The sequence below is a fragment of the Synchiropus splendidus genome, chromosome 10, assembly GCF_027744825.2.
Source record: "Synchiropus splendidus isolate RoL2022-P1 chromosome 10, RoL_Sspl_1.0, whole genome shotgun sequence".
In the NCBI taxonomy this organism is placed as follows: domain Eukaryota; kingdom Metazoa; phylum Chordata; class Actinopteri; order Syngnathiformes; family Callionymidae; genus Synchiropus; species Synchiropus splendidus.
Window position 1 is genome coordinate 10,155,206 of NC_071343.1, and position 19,816 is coordinate 10,175,021.

At 43.0% G+C, this 19,816-nt stretch overlaps 2 protein-coding genes across 2 annotated transcripts; both read left to right on the top strand.

Annotated features, from left to right (window-relative positions):
- Nucleotides 1–1,791: 1,791 nt before the first annotated feature.
- Nucleotides 1,792–8,918, top strand: LOC128766261 (alpha-tectorin-like). Its single transcript, XM_053877782.1, has 17 exons — nt 1,792–1,909; nt 2,385–2,482; nt 2,628–2,810; nt 2,887–2,970; nt 3,411–3,516; nt 3,586–3,715; nt 4,147–4,390; nt 4,468–4,624; nt 5,377–5,452; nt 5,514–5,576; nt 5,676–5,878; nt 6,397–6,534; nt 6,608–6,795; nt 7,829–7,977; nt 8,021–8,287; nt 8,601–8,763; nt 8,832–8,918. Exons 1-17 carry the CDS (start codon nt 1,864–1,866, stop codon nt 8,916–8,918), a joined length of 2,382 nt encoding a protein of 793 aa, XP_053733757.1. The 5' UTR covers nt 1,792–1,863.
- A 2,724-nt stretch (nt 8,919–11,642) lies between these two features.
- Nucleotides 11,643–19,736, top strand: LOC128766262 (alpha-tectorin-like). Its single transcript, XM_053877783.1, has 15 exons — nt 11,643–11,655; nt 13,052–13,185; nt 13,373–13,516; nt 13,593–13,676; nt 14,097–14,202; nt 14,269–14,398; nt 14,838–15,081; nt 15,159–15,315; nt 16,057–16,132; nt 16,194–16,256; nt 16,356–16,558; nt 17,139–17,276; nt 17,350–17,537; nt 18,221–18,684; nt 19,565–19,736. The coding sequence occupies exons 1-15, from the start codon at nt 11,643–11,645 to the stop codon at nt 19,734–19,736; spliced, it is 2,316 nt and encodes a 771-aa protein (XP_053733758.1).
- The last annotated feature ends 80 nt before the right edge of the window (nt 19,737–19,816 follow it).

Sequence of the window (19,816 nt, forward strand, 5' to 3'; positions counted from 1 at the left end):
GAGTAATGGCAGGAAGAACACAATGTTCGCTGTTCAGTCACGCACGTGTCCTGCATTAGCCTCAGGCAGAGTGGTACACCTGCGACACATGTTGTCCTCCTGCAGAGGCACTTGAAGTTGGGGAACTGGAACCCGCCGGCGGACACACCTATGCAGAGCATCCTAAAGGTTTTCGATAGGCGACATGTCTGGTATATACCGTGGCCAGTTGAGGGCAGGAATACACTTCTGTTCAAGGAAGTCGCTGCAGATCCTGGCAATGAACATGCGAGCATTTTCTTGTTGAAGGTCAGATGATGGAGTTCAACAAAGGGCGTGACAACTGGTCTCAGGATTTCAGTGAAATAGAGCTGTGGATTTAGATCACCCTTGTTACCGCTGCTTCCTGAAGCCTGTCCCAGGTGTTCCACAGTCTATGACCAATCGTGAGAAAGATGATCGCATCAGGATTCAAAAATCGCCAACAGAGGGACCTGAAACACCCACTGACTTCATAGTTCAGTGTGTCTTAAGCGAATTCACAGTCATCTGTGTGAAACTGCAACCACAACGTGATGAGAGGAGGTCACACCAGAATGTTCAGGGCATCCGTTTGTTCTCGCTCCAGCTCAGAAAGAATGGAGCAAATTAGTTTCTGAGGGCTGGTGTTGACAGCAAGCTAACAGCATCGTAAACGCACAGCAAAAACGTGAGTGAAGTCCTTAAACAGCCACAGGGACATTGTGAGATCTTGCGCAACAGCAATTTTGAGCAGCAATTTGGAAATTAGCTCATTTGTTTTTGCCTTGATATAAATGAAATTCAGTGCACAAAATTTTAAAAAGGAAAAGTAAAAGAAACCCCTTTCCATGTCTCAGGGATTCTATGTAGTTTATATATGTAGTTTTTGACTTATTTATTTCCACTCTGGAGGATCCAGGAAAGGTCTCTAGACAAGATGTTTTTAAGGCACAAGATCCACATTTAGACATGATGCATTTACGAGGTACGAACTGGTGGACAGAGCTGTCCAGACCCACTGTTCTGCACTCAAGATTTTTTTATTTCTGAGTTAAAAAGGGCCCTTAGAAGGAATACTAGCGTTTCCACGTTGAAAAGGGTGTTATAAAAATATTTTTTAAAAATATTAAGCTCATATTTTCTGCAGAATCAGGATGCACTTTTGGATGATCATGATGAGAATTACATTTTACAAGTGAAAAAAGTGATGGTCTAGTGAGGGTCCAGCATTTGAGGAGCAACCCCTTTATGGATTTGGTTACAAGTTGAAGGACAGACTACCAGAGTTTGGGGAAGCAAGTGAAAATCTGAAGATGAGGTTCCACATGTGAGGATTGAGGGCCTCATATAAGCTTCTTGATCTGCTTACGTTTTCATGACAGTACAAGAGCTGGAATCTGCAGGTGACAGAGAGGAACTGAACATGACATTACATGAACTGTTAATGACATTAAAAACATTCATGTCTGTGAGCGGCAGATCTGTCACGCAAGAACAGCTTTGTGTAATAACATCTTCAGGAATGTTTCCACGTTTGTTTTGTTCTGAAAATTTGAGCTATACTTGAGACATAATCAAAGAGAACACACCTTTAGGCAAATTTTTTGATGCTGCTGCAGCGATAAAAGCAGACCGTACATCTCAGGAGTCAGTACACACCTGCAGCATGAGGAGGTAGGAGGATCTTTTCTCTGAATTCAGTCTCATCCAAAAACTGCTGGTTTTGAGGATGAAACTGTGTTTGCAACTACTGGATTTTTTTGTAGATAAAGTACTAGTGGACAGGGTGCATTGCTTTACTTGGACCTTAATTCTGTGTGTTTGTGTTGCAGCGCCTGGAAAACCACCATTGGAAGTTCTGAAATGCTCTGGTTTCTGAAAGTCCTGGGCGCGCTCAGCCTACTGACAGGTAAATAGTCAATATTTCCACTCCAATAGTATTAATAACACAAACAAGAGTTCGTAAAGGAATGAAAATGCATTTGAAATCCATTTAGGCACCATTTACAGGAGAGTCACATAAATCTGAAGCTCCTGACTGAGATGACGTTTTTCTCACAGCTACGTAGTAACGTGGTGGCACTTTTAGTCAGTTACTGCTTCCTATCCACCTTCTTCTTCTTCTATACTTTGACGACAGTATCTAAATCCCAACATCTCTTTCAGCGATGGCTGCTTGGCTTGTCATTCCTCCTTAAATTGAAGGAAAGGCAGAGACTGAGTTCAAAATTGTACTGAAATATTTGCGGTCAACCCAAAGATTTGTCTCAGTTTCGGTTCTGCCTTTGTTTGGTTAGAATGGAATTTAATATTTGGTCATGTATAAGTTCAAATTTGGATATCAATTGCCATTTTTTTAATGGACGGATACAATGTGTCGTCAGGTTTTGGAGTTCAAGGTCAAACGCTAACCGAGAAAGCAGTGGTGGACATTACTGCCTGCCCCTTCACCTACTTCGGGCAGCAATACAACAATCTACACGTGAGTAACAACAAATGTTGATGTTTCAATCCAGAGATTTTAGTGCAGAGAGGGCTCTGAAAAGAGGTTTTATCAAGCCTCTGAAGTCCGTGGAAACCAAAGCATTTGACATGGATTGTGAATTTTCTTTTTTATTTCCAAACAGATGTTCCTCCAAACGACAGAGTTTTCCATTTGCTTCAAGGGAATTTACAATGATGTGGCAAATAATGACTGCATCCTACTGACGGAGATGACCGTTCCGGGAGGAAGCTACACGGTCCAGACCGCTCAGTTGCCCTCTCAATGTGCCAACACAATCTTCATCAATAACAACAATGGTGTTACTGTACGCATCTTGCTTTGTTAACATTTATTTTTATTCTTTATTTTAACAACGTGGCCTTAACAATTTGTGTCTGCAGGTTCTAGGAATAACACTCAGCACAACTGGCTCCAAATCTAGTGTGGGAATAAGCTCGGACACCGGCTTTACCGACGATCTACTGGTGAGTGTGTCGAGAAATATGAGTGGTTCCTGAGCTGGGTAACATTGTGTGTTTAGCTGAGAACCTTCAACTTGTCGCCTTTCCAACAAGCTGCAACATGGCGAATGCAACTGTGCTGTAGTTCATCGTGGCAAGTAAATATTTATCTTAGCGTTATTATAATTATTATATAATCACACAGAATCATCCGGAACAAAACATCTCCTCTGTTCCCTTCATCTTCAAGACAACTGAAGTCTGCACCTCTCTGTTCTCTTTCTTTTCTTGCCACGTCCTACCTGTGGAGTGTATATTTATACTTCAGTTTCAATCCAATATCCATCAGCAACTGACGTCTGTCCCCAAGAAAACATTGTTTTTTTGTTTCCAGAGATGGTAGAGTCACGATGGAGCGTGCAACACACCTCGACTTAACAGCTTCACATCTCTCTTCATCGCAGATTGTGAGCAGTCTGATCAATGATATGAAACTCGTCGAATTTACATTCCTCTCGGTGGACTTGATTGATGGGGCCACTGCTGATTTTAGTGGATGTCGCTTCTCAGGTCAGTCCCACACAAGTCCAGGACTATTCTGCAGAATAGAAACTTTAACTGTTGAAATCTTCCCGGCAGATATTGTGCTTCCAGGCAGCTTTACGCTTTGGGATCCAAGAATCTGTTCCAATCTCGTATGCGACAAAGATGCTATACCTCACATCGAGAGCACTTGTGGACCGTTGGGCCAATGTGACGGACTTGGACGGTAACGTCTGTGGTCTTCAATCATGACCACCTGTTTCCATACAGTCGTTTCTGTCTGAAGTTGACCAAGAGCTGAAAAAAGGTCTTGAAACCTGGGCTCCACTAAGGCTCACTATATGTGTATGGTCTTCATCAATAGGGCTCATGTAGATAATAACATTGGTTCTTTACAATGAAGTCGACTGGTGTCTACAAAAATCTGAACAATGGGTGGGCGTGACAGGCAATGGCAATGGTACAATGAAGTCGACTGATGTCTACATTCCTGAGTTTATGAGAACACGCTGTGCATGAATTTGCGAAACCAAATATTTTTGACTTTTTATTGATCCCCATCATCACTTGCCACTTGTCCACATCGCTCAAGACGTCAATCCTTAACTGATAAATGACTTGTGGCATCATGTGACTTCCTCCCTCTCACGCCAACAGCTGCTTAGTCAACGTCACCTGCACCATCGCAGCCTCCACCGTCATCGATTACTATGGCGGGGTCCACGCCGCCCCTGATCGCTGCGCATACTCGCTGTTCAGCTCCTACTGGTTCCCAGGCTTTCAAGTTCTGGGGGTCTTCCGGGAGCGGAGACGTTTGGATGTGAGCTTGCTGGATCACGTGATCCTGCAGTTGAGCCACAAAGGTCCTCTGATCACTCTGGAGCAAGGAGGGAGAGTTCTGGTACGAACGCCATATTGGACTGAGAGTTTGGATTTGAGGTCAATTTGGTGACCCTTGACCTTCCATCTCACCTACAGCTGAATGACACTGAGCTGACGGTCAACAGCACCTCTCTCGGTGTCTATGGGGTGGAGCTGTACAAGGATGAGACAGGAGTGACAGCATCAGTGACAATGTATGTACATAACATCACCGTTTTCTTCGATGGCAACACTGCACAGATCTTCCTTGAAGGTGAGTCAGATTTAAAGGTTATATTTTTCATTTTAATAATGTGTTAATATGGTTATTATATTATTGTTATTATGTTATTATATAATTGAATTACCTTAACCAGAGGTTATGTACATGCATGGTCTCTGGCCACTTGCCAAGTTATCTAATAGAATATGTTTGTCGAACACAAAAATACACCTCTGCGCTGAAGCAAGTCTGGCAACCCTATCCATCACTTCAGCAGTTTCCCCAGCTCACTGCGCCGTCTGACCCAGGAGGACTAGTTCAACACCAATTGAAACTATGTGTACTGTACAACCCGTGTTGAGATTGCTCTTTCGTTGTCATGGTGATGGTTCAACATAAAGCGTTATTCTCAGTCTGCATACAGTGTGGATATAAAGTAAGTCCCATATTAATAGAAAAAAAATATCGTTCTGGAACCGATATTGAAGTGAAAGTATCGGTGTTGGTACTGGTGTCGAAATATGTGAACAATACCCAGCCCTACTCACAGAGTGTCTCTGAGTAGTATTGGGCTGTTGACGCTTCATGAAACAGTGACCTCATGTTGAGAATCCACTTGATGGCACTCTGTGCTATAAAATCCTTTGAAGAGCTATTTCAGCTTCACATCATCCCACAGAGAGCGCCACCTGCCATACTTGGAAATAAGGACATGAAGTCATGTTCAACTCATTACTATCGTGATCATTTAAAGGGTTTGAAAGTCAAGAAACTAACGAGGATACTTTCTTTTTCCACTGTAGGATTTGAACCAGCGATTGGTTTATGTTCAGATGGGAATTTTACCTTGGACTTCAACCCTCAATTCAGTGAGGCTGGGTAAGAACTCCAGAGGAGGAGAAGCTGTCAGGACTGTTTATTTACACTTGTGTCCTGGTAGATGTGAGGTGCAACACGAGGAGCTGGACGACAAAACCATCGACTGTGAGGGCGCAGCAGACTGGTGAGACACTCCATGAAATCACCTCCAAATCGAAGTTGGAGACTCTTGAACTAGTGCTATAACAACATTGCTAATGTATCTATTAATGTCGGTGTGCAGGTGTAACCTCCTGCTAGAAGCTCCGTTCACTTCCTGCCACGACCTGGTCGACCCACAGCCCTTCATCTCTGCCTGCAACATGACGCTGTGCTCCTATCCGTCTGTGGACGACATCAAGTGCCAGTTCATGGAGGCCTACACCCGAGTCTGCGAGCAGCAAGGCGACATTGTAGAGGACAGCTGGAGGCTCGACACCGTCTGTCGTGAGTTAGACTCTTTATTTGATCTGGAGCATCCTTTGGATTCGACTGAGTGTCGGACTGTATTCAGGTTTTGTCTTTACTTTACATACAGGTCATACAAAATGATGCAATCTCTTTCTGTCAGTCTGTGTGCAAAGTAACTCAAAAAAGGATGTTGGGATGTCAAAAAAAAATGAAGCAAATGTTGGTCATGGGACGAACCATTTTAGAGGTGGTCTGGATCACCATCTGCATACACAAAACTCTCGACGATTTGTAGTGCTCTGTAAAAGAGAGTGAGCTCTTATTTGCATTTTTAGAAAAATAATTGATGTTTATTCCAAAGATATGACTATTATTCTCAGTTTAATATATTTTTATGTCATCGAACCAATAATTCTTAAGATGGAAGAAGATAAAATAATCAAAATAATAGTAAAATGTTTTTGATGCTGTTATTTTAAGAAAACTCACTGAACTATTTTGTGTAATTCAATTTTATTTTATGTGACTGATATCAAGTGATTACGTTCCAACAGCTACTGTTCCTGAAGCCTTCTGTCAGGATCTACACTGCAGCCATCACGAGTTCTGTGGCGAGAGGTTCGTGGACGGTGGGAAGTTCTGTCTCTGCCGAGCCTTGTTTTCATCAAAGTACAGCTTGGAGCAAACGTTTGGTACGACCGTTTGAAAGGTTTGAAAAGAACCAGCCGAACATTCACAGGTCTCACTCTTGATCTGGACTTTCAGGAGAACCAACACAGTGTGAGCACAACACTGCTCAAGTGACTCTGGCTCGTTGTCTCCTGGATGGGAAAAACATCGACTTCCACATGTTGCACCTCAACGATGAAACCTGTCGGGGAGTCTTAGACAACCAGACCCACATGGTGACGTTTGGCTTCGACAGCAGCAACACTTGTGGGACCGTTATCACGGTGGGTTCACTTCACATTGATATGATTCCGAACTTTGGTCGTGAAAGACAAAGATTGCGTTCCCAACAAGGCTTCTCGACAGGGTGGGTGGACTCTCACTTTGAGTTAAGATGAGGTGCTCAGTCATGCAGGTCAGACTAATAAAAGCTGAACCCCATCTGTTAACATCAGCGTCTCTTTTAGCGACCAATTTCTTCCAATGCGAATTTCAGTTCACAAGCTTCACTTGAGCAAGCGTCATCTTCTTATCTGTTGCTAGAGCGTTGTAGCGCCTCTGTAGTCCTGGCATTGGAACTAGGTTGCTGTAGATCGGATCCATGTGGACGGCATAGGCAGCTTTGTTTTTAGGCATCACTTTTTTGAAATCGGAATTTGACAATGATCGGATAGGAAAACGTGCAGCTCCGTATGGGTATAGCCTAGTTCGATTCTGGATGGGAAACAACGAAAAACGCCAGCTGAGTGGGTGATTTGCTTTACGGCAGAGACACTCTTTGATGACATCATCTCACGGCGCTCTCTCCTCTCAATAAGCACAAAATGATAACAAATGGAAACGGGCAAAACTCACTAAATTTACACCAAAAAAAAAAAAACATGGATGGAAACCTTACTATTGTCGAGGCCCACAGGAGTGTGTCTCACAGCTGAACAACAGAGTCATCAGTAGGAGCACGTTCCAGTGTTTGAATCCAGGGATCATACCCTAATAGGCTTCCGCTCCTGACTATAACTATATTCCACTATCATGAACAAACTTAAAGTACCTGTTCAGTAGAAAGACAATATTCTACAGATCCAGCATAAATAGGGGCATCAAAACCAGTCATTAAAATAGAGAGGAACCCAGACTTTCATAACCTTGAATACATTTAAATCTCAATTGACATTGCTATTGATTTCCTCTGAGAAATATGGTGCCTTATTAAACCTGTAAGAAATCTGTGAGCCATGGATCATGCAGTCTTATAGTAGAGTAGAAAAGTGAACAGAGTGATGGACAGAGACGTCTGTAATGTCTGTAACCCTGCAGATGAAAGACAATCAAGTCATCTACAAGAATTCCATCATGACGCGGAACATGTCCCAATCCGAAACAATTTTCCGCCACAACAACTTGGACGTGGACCTCTCCTGTTTCCTCACTCAGCCCAGCATCCAGACCCTGACCTTCAATGTCAAAGAAAGGTGAGTTTTCAAGCCTATATATCCTCCTCCGAGCACTGGACTGGTCTGTCGCCCGCAGCCCGGAGTACTACCTGTTTTCGGCTGGAGAGTGGGAGTACTCCCTGTCGGTCATGCTGTTCACCGACCCTGAGAGGAAGCACATGTACAAGAGTAATGCAGGGATCGAGCTGAATCAGAGACTGTGGGTGGAGCTGAAGAGCAGCGGCCTGGATGACAAACTGACCTCAGTGGTGACCAAGGACTGCTGGGCAACAGATCAGCCGGCGTCGAATGCCAGTCTCAGATATGACATCATCATCAATGGGTAAACAAAATGTCCCAGTGCTTTTATGGCTCTCATATTTTTAATTCTTTTATGTAGATGTACTTCCATCCATGCACCGGTGATCCATTCGTCTTTCCTACCATCATCAGTATTTGTATCCATGGGCTCATTGAGCTTTGATATTCATCATGTGTTTCCACTTATCCTTTCATTTCCTCAACCTCATCATCTACTTCCATCAGTCTCCGCTCTCATGTCTTTGTCTGTCTGTCCTTCCCCCTTGATTTTTTTTTTTTTTCTATATCATGATGTTCATCCATTCTGTCATCTGTTATTTAATTTTCTCGAACAGCTGCCCAAATCCAGACGACCCAACAGTGCAGATAACTGGAAATGGTTTGGGAACATCCAACTACTTCTCCTTCCCAGCGTTCCAGTTTGTTGGCGGGACCCTGGATATTTTCTTGCACTGCTTGGTCGACCTGTGTGACAAGGCCAGCGGCGACTGTGCCCCGGTAATTTGAATCCAACCCTCAAAATTGAAATTGTTCAGACTTGTGACTTTCTGTTATATGTTTTTCAGAGTTGTGACCAAAAGAGCAGGGTGACCAGATCAGTCAAGTCGTACTACAATGAGCCCAACTTGATCACCATGACTTTCATCCATTAGGTAGTCACAACTACACACATTCACAGTTGCTGTCGGCCAAACTGTAACTATTGAACAAGGCGTTTGTATTATTATAATTGAAGATTATGAACATGAAAATGTCTTAATCATTCAGTTTATCAATTCATAAAAAAATAATATACATTAGCAAAGAAGGGGAACCATGGACAGAGTGAGTGCCCTGCTGCAAATATAATTTCTCGGATTACAAATACATGTACAAGTAATGGTTTCAGTTTGTTCTGACAAGTGGGGAGCAAAAGAGACTTTTGAGAAGTGGTGTGGACGAAGATTCTAATGGGTTTCAACTATAAAGGCATTTGTGACTCAGGCTTATTACGTTGTAAGTGAAATATAATTATTTTTCAACTCTAAAAATTCATCCTTTCTCAACTCTAAACCCTCTTTGGTGAGACATTATTTTTGTCCATTTGGGGCTACCGTCGTACCTCTTTTACAGGTGATCTCGCAACTCATAGCTCCTGCTTTTCTTCCTTTCTTTTGACCATTCGTGGATGCTGATGATGCGTTGATGGATATCCGAATTTTTTATTGTACGAAAAGTAAACCGATTTTTACTGAAGTTTTGTGTGGTGGGAACAAAAAAGTCAATAATGTAGTCTCCAGCAGAACGACACAGCTGCATTGAAATACTAACCATGAACAAAAGCTGTAAACTCTCTGTTTTATTCATGCATTTTCTAAATCGGTGGTCTGTGTTTTCATTCTCCCTGTCACTAAATAAATAAAAGGGTGTCTCCATCAAAAAAGTGTGCTACTTTTCATTAGACCATTGGCTTTGCTGGAACACAGTTGCAATATTCAAGCTAGATATGCCAATATTTGCCTCTTAAGATCCAGAGATTCATGTCCACAAGTCTTTACATTTTTAGCCTCCCACTCATTTATTCAACTGCTGTCACCTTTCTACACACATGACGACATTCTGACGCACAGGTGCCAAAAAATCTGACACAGGAGCCAAATCGAAGGGCTAAAGGGAGGCGTTATGCATTAGACTCCACCTAAACTCTTCCATTTAATACACTCAACAAAAATATAAATGCATGTAGTTTGTTCTGAAACAAATATTTCCAAAAATGTGAGTCATGAGTAATTGCAGGAAGAACACAATGTTCGCAGTTCAGTCACTGCATTAGCCTCAGGCAGAGTGGTACACCTGCGACACATGTTGTCCTCCTGCAGAGGCACTTGAAGTTGGGGAACTGGAACCCGCCGGCGGACACACCTATGCAGAGCATCCCAAAGGTTTTCGATAGGCGACATGTCTGGTATATACCGTGGCCAGTTGAGGACAGGAATACACTTCTGTTCAAGGAAGTCGCTGCAGATCCTGGCAATGAACATGCGAGCATTTTCTTGTTGAAGGTCAGATGATGGAGTTCAACAAAGGGCGCGACAACTGGTCTCAGGATTTCAGTGAAATAGAGCTGTGGATTTAGATCACGCTTGTTACCGCTGCTTCCTGAAGCCTGTCCCAGGTGTTCCACAGTCTATGACAAATCTCGAGAAAGACGATCGAATCAGGATTCAAAAATCGCCAACAGAGGGACCTGAAACACCCACTGACTTCATAGTTCAGTGTGTCGTAAGCGAATTCACAGTCATCTGTGTGAAACTGCAACCACAACGTGATGAGAGGAGGTCACACCAGAATGTTCTGGGCATCCGTTTGTTCTCGCTCCAGCTCAGAAAGAATGGAGCAAATTAGTTTCTGAGGGCTGGTGTTGACAGCAAGCTAACAGCATCGTAAACGCACAGCAAAAACGTGAGTGAAGTCCTTAAACAGCCACAGGGACATTGTGAGATCTTGCTCAACAGCTATTTTGAGCAGCAATTTGGAAATTAGCTCATTTGTTTTAGCCTTGATATATATGAAATTCAATGCACAAAATTTTAAAAAGGAAAAGTAAAGGAAACCCCCTTTCCATGTCTCAGGGATTCTATGTAGTTTATATATGTAGTTTTTGACTTATTTATTTCCACTCTGGAGGATCCGGCAAAGGTCTCTAGACCAGATGTTTTAAGGCACAAGTTCAACATTTGCCGCAAGACCCTGCAGCGTGTGGCGAGGACTGCTGAGAAGATCATCAGGGTCCCCCACCCTCCTGGACATCTACAAGACTCGCCTCACTCGGAGAGCCCTGAGAATTGCAGGAGACCCCACCCACCCGTCACACAGCCTCATCACCCTGCTGCCATCAGGGCGATGGTCACCGTGCACGAACTAGCAGACTGAACGACAGCTTCGTCCACCAGGCTGTCATGATGCTGAACTGTCTTCCTGCTCTGCCCCCGGGTCTGCACCATGCACTTTTGGCCCCATCCATTGCACGTCTGCCTCTCCTGGGTGGGGGAACCACTCCTCTGACGCTCACCCTGAGGCTTCTCTGTTTTCCTCCCGATAGGGTTTTTTTTTTCAGAGTTTTTCCTTAGCCGATGCGAGGGTTCGGGGAAGAGGATGTTGCCATGCTCCTCATGCCGTCATGAGCTAGGTGCTCCCCCCGGTGGCTGATGTGATGATGATTCTGTTGCCATGTATCTTGCAGCGTCTATTTATCCAATATTTATTAGTTGTTCCTGTCTGTTGATTTTTATGTCATGCCAGGTCTGAGAGAACAGATATTTCATCCATGCTATATATCTTGTACTGTAGCATATTTGACAATAAAGCTACCTAACCTAACCTAACATTTAGACATGATGCATTTACCAGGTACGAACTGGTGGACAGAGCTGTCCAAACCCACTGTTCTGCTCTCAGGATTTTTGGATTTCAGAGCTAAAAAAGGGCCCTTAGAAGGAATACTACCGTTTCCACACTGAAAAGGATGTTGTAAAAAAATTTTTAAATATTAAGCTCATATTTTCTGCAGAATCAGGATGCACTTTTGGATGATCATGATGAGAATTACATTTTACAAGTGAAAAAAGTGATGGTCTAGTGAGGGTCCAGCATTTGAGGAGCAACCTCTTTATGGATTTGGTTAGAAGTTCAAGGACAGACTACCAGAGTTTGGGGAAGCAAGTGAAAATGTGAAGATGAGGTTCCACATGTGAGGATTGAGGGCCTCATATAAGTTTCCTGATTTGCTTACTTTTTCATGACAGTACAAGAGCTGGAATCTGCAGGTGACAGAGAGAAACTGAACTTGTTAATGACATTGAAAACGTTCATGTCTGCGAGCTGCAGATCTGTCACGCAAGAACACCTTTGTGTAATAACTAAGTCTTCTGGAATGTTTCCACATGCAGTCCTGTTTGTTTTGTTCTGAAAATTTGAGCTATTTTTTCAGACATAATCACAGAGAACACACCTTTAGGCAAAATTTTTGATGCTGCTGCAGTGACAAAAGCAGACAGTACATCTCCGAGGTGTCAGTACGCACCTGCCGCATGAGTAGGTAGGAGGATCTTTTCTCTGAATTCTCTGTTGGTTTTGAGGATGAAAGTGTGTTTTCAACTACTGGATTTTTTTTTTTGTAGATAAAGTACTAGTGGACAGGATGCATTGCTTTACTTGGACCTTAATTCACGCCACAGTTCATGTTCATGAAGTTGAACTTGTGTTGCAGCGCCTGGAAAACCACCATTGGAAGTTCTGAAATGCTCTGGTTTCTGAAAGTCCTGGGCGCTCTCAGCCTACTGACAGGTAAATAGTCAATATTTCCACTCCAATAGTATTAATAACACAAACAAGAGTTCGTAAAGAACTGAAAATGCATTTGAAATTTACTGGAGAGCCACAGAAATCTGAAGCTCTTGACTGAGATGACGTTTTTCTCACAGCTACGTAGTAACGTGGTGGCACTTTTAGTCAGTTACTGCTTCCTATCCACCTTCTTCTCCTTCTATACTTTGACGACAGTATCTAAATCCCAACGTCTCTTTCGCCGACAGCTGCTTGGCTTGTCATTCCTCCTTAAATTGAAGGAAAGGCAGAGACTGAGTTCAAAATTGTACTGAAATATTTGCGGTCAACCCAAAGATTTGTCTCAGTTTCGGTTCTGCCTTTGTTTGGTTAGAATGGAATTTAATATTTGGTCATGTATAAGTTCAAAGTTGCATATCAATTGCCATTTTTTTAATGAACGGATACAATGTGTCGTCAGGTTTTGGAGTTCAAAGTCAAACACTAACCAAGAAAGCAGTGGTGGACATTACTGCCTGCCCCTTCACCTACTTCGGGCAGCAATACAACAAGCTACACGTGAGTAACACTAGACAATGTTCAGTTGATGTTTCAGTCAGAGATTTTAGTGCAGAGAGGGCTCTGAAAAGAGGTTTTGTCAAGCCTCTGAAATCCATAACCACTGAACACAGAGCTTTGAAACCAAACCATTTGGCATGGATTGTTAATGTTACGACACTATTTTTCTTTTTATTCCAAACAGATGTTGCTCCAAACGAAAAGGTTTTCCATTTGCTTCAAGGGAATTTACAAAGATGTGGCAAATAATGACTGCATCCTACTGACCAAGATGACCGTTCCGGGAGGAAGCTACACGGTCCAGACCACTCAGTTGCCCTCTCTATGTGTCAACACACTCTTCGTCTATAACAACAATGGTGTTGCTGTACGCATCTTGCTTTGTTAACATTTATTTTTATTCTTTATTTTAACAACGTGTCCTTAACAATTTGTGTCTGCAGGTTCTAGGAATAACACTCAGCACAACTGGCTTCAAATCTAGTGTGGGAATAAGCTCGGACACCGGCTTTACCGACGATCTACTGGTGAGTGTGTCGAGAAATATGAGTGGTTCCTGAGCTGGGTAACATTGTGTGTTTAGCTGAGAACCTTCAACTTGTCGCCTTTCCAACAAGCTGCAACATGGCGAATGCAACTGTGCTGTAGTTCATCGTGGCAAGTAAATATTTATCTTAGTGTTATTATAATTATTATATAATCACACAGAATCATCCAGAACAAAACATCTCCTCTGTTCCCTTCATCTTCAAGACAACTGAAGTCTGCACCTCTCTGTTCTCTTTCTTTTCTTGCCACGTCCTACCTGTGGAGTGTATATTTATACTTCACTTTCAATCCAATATCCATCAGCAACTGACGTCTGTCCCCAAGAAAACATTGGTTTTTTGTTGATGGAGCGTGCAACACACCTCGACTGAACAGCTTCACATCTCTCTTCATTGCAGGTTGTGAGCAGTCTGGTCAATGATGTTCTAATCTCCAAATTGAAATTCAAGTCTCTGGAACTGATTAATGGGGTCACTGTTGATTTGAGTGGATGTCGCTTCTCAGGTCAGTCCCACACAAGTCCAGGACTATTCTGCAGAATGCAAACTTTAACTGAAATCTTCCCGGCAGATATTGTGCTTGAGGACAGTGCGACATTTTTGGATCCAAGAATCTGTTCCAATCTCGTATGCGACAAAGATGCTATACCTCACATCGAGAGCACTTGTGGACCGTTGGGCCAATGTGACGGACTTGGACGGTAACGTCTGTGGTCTTAAATCATGACCACCTGTTTCCATACAGTCATTTCTATCTGAAGTTGAGCAAGAGCTGAAAAAAGGTCTTGAAACCTGGGCTCCACTGAGGCTCACTATATGTGTATGGTCTTCATCAATAGGGCTCATGTAGATAATAACATTGGTTCTTTACAATGAAGTCGACTGGTGTCTACAAAAATCTGAACAATGGGTGGGCGTGACAGGCTCGCAGCGATATTCTGTGTCACACTCCGACATTCCTGAGTTTATGAGAACACGCTGTGCATGAATTTGCGTTTGCAAGCGAAAACCAAATATTTTTCACTTTCTATTGATCCCCATCGTCACTTACCACTTGTTGTCCACATCATTCAAGACGTCAATCCTTAACTGATAAATGACTTGTGGCATCATGTGACTTCCTCTCTCTCACGCCAACAGCTGCTTAGTCAACGTCACCTGCACCATCGCAGCCTCCACCGTCATCGATTACTATGGCGGGGTCCACGCCGCCCCTGATCGCTGCGCATACTCGCTGTTCAGCTCCTACTGGTTCCCAGGCTTTCAGGTTCTGGGGGTCTTCCGGGAGCGGAGACGTTTGGATGTGAGCTTGCTGGATCACGTGATCCTGCAGTTGAGCCACAAAGGTCCTCTGATCACCCTGGAGCAAGGAGGGAGAGTTCTGGTACGAACGCCATATTGGACTGAGAGTGTGAATTTGAGGTCAATTTGGTGACCCTTGACCTTCCATCTCACCTACAGCTGGATGGCACTGAGCTGGCGGTCAACAGCACCTCTCTAGGCGTCTATGGGGTGGAGCTGTACAAGGATGAGACAGGAGTGACGGCATCAGTGACAATGTATGTACATAACATCACCGTTTTCTTCGATGGCAACACTGCACAGATCTTCCTTGAAGGTGAGTCAGATTTAAAGGTTATATTTTTCATATTAATAATGTGTTAATATGGTTATTATATTATTGCTATCATGTTATTATATAATTGAATTACCTTAACCAGAGGTTATGTACATGCATGGTCTGTGGCCACTTGCTTGCTTGTGTGTTGTAAGCCGAATAATTCCAAAATTGTAATTGTTAACTGTGGTTTTATGAAGAGTGGGAATAGGCACAGTCTCAGTGCCTTTCTAGTTTTATGGTTTTATATTGTTTAACTGTGTTAATGACACTGTTGCCCTTGGAGATGTGATATTTGGGAAACTACTCTTGAGCATTTTTTTTTTTATCATTTCACACGTGAGGGGCATTTCTCATGAAAATACCGTTCATGCTGTGACAAATGCAGCGGAATGTTGAGCAAGTAGAGGCTCTAGAGTTGGGTGACCCCCGCTCACGTTTTGGAGCTGGTTTCTCTCTTTTTATTTCTTGTATTCCCTGTTGGAAGTCGCACGTGGTTGGTCAGAATGTAAGAGGTAGGGTGTGACCAGGGCCGTCGCAACGAGGCAGACTAACAGTGGCCCCCAGACTGGTGAGGAACTGGATGCAGCGACAAATTGTCTTCGCCATTTTAAATTCTGTCATGGCCATAAAAGTAGGGACATGAAGTCATGTTCAGCTCATTACTATCTCTCAGTCGTGATCATTTAAAGGGTTTGAAAGTCTAGAAACTAACGAGGATACTTTCTTTTTCCACTGTAGGATTTGAACCAGCGATTGGTTTATGTTCAGATGGGAATTTTACCTTGGACTTCAACCCTCAATTCAGTGAGGCTGGGTAAGAACTCCAGAGGAGGAGAAGGTGTCAGGACTGTTTATTTACACTTGTGTCCTGGTAGATGTGAGGTTCAATATGAGGAGGCGAAGGACAGAACCATTGACTGTGAGGACGCAGCAGACTGGTGAGGAGCTCCATGAAATCACCTCCAAATCGAAGTTGGAGACTCTTGAACTAGTGCTATAACAACATTGCTAATGTATCTATTAATGTCCGTGTGCAGGTGTAACCTCCTGCTAGAAGCTCCGTTCACTTCCTGCCACGACCTGGTCGACCCACAGCCCTTCATCTCTGCCTGCAACATGACGCTGTGCTCCTATCCGTCTGTGGACGACATCAAGTGCCAGTTCATGGAGGCCTACACCCGAGTCTGCGAGCAGCAAGGCGACATTGTAGAGGACAGCTGGAGGTTCGACACTGTCTGTCGTGAGTTAGACTCTTTGTCTTTGCAAAGTGACTCAGTTTTGCAGAAAATGTGAGTTCGCTTTCTCATTAATGTCGTGTGAGTGCATGTGCTACTTCCCCCTGCTGACTGATTCTGCCCATTGTAATATTTCAAATACACAAAAAATGTATTAAAGTTATATAGATCAACATGGAGCAATATTGAGTGACACAATATGAGCTGAATATGAGCTGCATGACAGAGGTCCGTCCTCTCTGGGTGCTTATGTAGTTTGAATTGTGTTTAAATTAAATTGTGCTTATGTTTTTATTATTATTTTGGGGTTGAACATAGTTTCAAGAAATTTTCATTCTTTATTATTCCTTATCATTGTGTTCCATTTTCTATGAGTTTACTCGATGCTTATGTTATTAGAATATTTTGTCCTTTTTTCATTGCCCATGTCAATACTATATTTCTTGTTCTTAAATATCAAATTAATATTTACAAACTATCTTACAGTATGTGTAATGTTGTAAGAAAACTCAACATACGCGTGAAAATGTTGTTTTATTTTATTTTATTTTATGTGACTGATATCAAGTGATTACGTTCCAACAGCTGCTTTTCCTGAAGCCTTCTGTCAGGATCTACACTGCAGCCATCACGAGTTCTGTGGCGAGAGGTTTGTGGACAGTGGGAAGTTCTGTCTCTGCCGAGCCTTGTTTTCTTCAAAGTACAGCTTGGAGCAAACGTTTGGTACAACCGTTTGAAAGGTTTGAAAAGAACCAGCCGAACATTCACGGGTCTCACTCTTGATCTGGACTTTCAGGAGAACCAACACAGTGTGAGCACAACACTGCTCAAGTGACTCTGGCTCGTTGTCTCCTGGAGGGGAAAAACATCGACTTCCACATGTTGCACCTCAACGACGAAAACTGTCGGGGAGTCTTAGACAACCAGACCCACATGGTGACGTTTGGCTTCAACAGCAGCAACACTTGTGGAACCATTGTCACGGTGGGTTCACTTCACATGGTGTTATATTGCCAGTACAACGAAGTCAAATGGTCAGCTATTCTACTTTGTTAATTCTACTTGAGTAGTAATTATATTATGTATTCATATTAGACTGCTATGAATGAAGCTGATACAAACTTACTGATCCAGAAGCATCAAAGTATCTGCTATTCTAGAAAACCATCTCAAACTTTTAAATGTCAAATCTATTTCAAGATGGAATAGTTAGACAACTTAGTTGAACTTAACTTAAACATATTCCACACACATTCTTGACTCCTTTTAAGACCCTTGTTCCTCCTGGCAAGACTCAATCTGATAACACGAAATGAAATGAGGTTTCATTCACTTCGTCCAAACACTTTACAGCAGATAGTGCCATCTGGTGGCCTCTGAAAATCAGGACACTGTCTCATGAAACCTCATCAGCTCTACAGTACTGTGTCATGAAACCTCATGTACCCATCACCACAGTCCGATCCTGAGATTCAGGGGAAATAATTAACCTTGTTTGTCTGAATATTTCATCACTAAGATCAGAGACGTTTATAATACAGGTGCCATCTTTGTAGTTTTCGGCTGGTAAAGCCTTAAGAAACAGCGTGATGGCACTCTCTGCTCTAAATCATATAATTTAAAAGTGACAGCGCCACTGACTGACCTCACTGCTTGTGACCCTGCAGATGAAAGACAATCACATTGTGTACAAGAATTCCATCATGACTCGGAACATGACTCAATCCGAAACAATTTTCCGCCACAACAACTTGGACGTGGACCTCTCCTGTTTCCTCACTCAGCCCAGCATCCAGACCCTGACCTTCAATGTCAAACACAGGTGGGTTTTCAAGTGTGTAAATCCTCCTCCGAGACCGAGACTGGACTGGTCTGTCCCCCGCAGCTCGGAGTACCACCTGTTCTCAGCGAGAGAGTGGCAGTATTCCCTGTCTATGATGCTGTTCACCGACCCTGAGAGGAAGCACATGTACAAGAGTAATGCAGGGATCGAGCTGAATCAGAGACTGTGGGTGGAGCTGAAGAGCAGCGGCCTGGATGACAAACTGACCTCAGTGGTGACCAAGGACTGCTGGGCAACAGATCAGGCGGCGTCGAATGCCAGTCTCAGATACGACATCATCATCAATGGGTGAGGAAAAGTTCAAATTAAACTCCTTGAATCAGTGCATCACTTTATCTCTTCCACCTTTCATTATCAATCATTCGGTAATGGTGTGTAGATGAGGCTTCATAAAACACTGTCCATCAACTGCCCTGTGAAAATGAGGACACTGTTTCATGAAGCGTCATCTACCTAGTGATGTAATTTCATTTATTCTCTGGTGTAACTTTCTGTTTCTTCCTGGTCATTCCTCCACTGTCCTTCGCATCCTTTATTCCATCTTCTTAAAGTTTATTTTTCTCTCTTTATATCCATCTGTTCTAACTGAGCTCTCATGATTACTTCTCCATTTTTTTTCATCTGCTATATTCGACATCCTCAAATGATATTGATATTTAACATTTTTATCAACCTTCCTCTGCTCTTCTGTTACATCTTTATTTATTCCTCACAATTTCATTTTGTCAAATATCCATCCAACCCATAAGGTTGGTGTGTGTGTTCCTGTCATGCAAAGCAATGGGCTGGTGAAGCTTCGTGAGACAGTGTCCCCTGTTTCAGAGCATCTTGTTCAGTTACACTGAAATAGTTGCTCATATTTAGTGATGGGTGTTTGAGGTATCATGAAACAGTATTGGAGGGTTAATGAAACAGTGTCCTAATTTTCAGAGGCCACTAGATGGCACTCCTGATTTAGAAATGACGGCGTCTGAAAATCAGGACACTGTTCCATGAAACCTCATCAGCCGTCAGTACTGTATCGTGAAACCTCACGGAACCAAGAGTGCCATCTAGTGGGCTCTGAATATGAGGACAATGTTTCATGAAGCCTCACCAGCCCATCAGTAGTGTGTGTATATATATATATATACATATATTAGCTAAATAAACACGTCTCCTGTAACAGCTGCCCAAATCCTGACGACCCAACAGTGACGACAAATGGGAACGGACTGGGAACGTCCAACTACTTCTCCTTCCAAGGCTTCCAGTTTGTTGGCGGGACCCTGGATATTTTCTTGCACTGCTTGGTCGACCTGTGTGACAAGGCCAGGGGCGACTGTGCCCCGGTAATTTGAATCCAACCCTCAGTACCGTTTAAGATTATTTAAAAAGTAAAATTCTGGTGTTGTTGTGCAAAAACAACATTGTGTGTTTT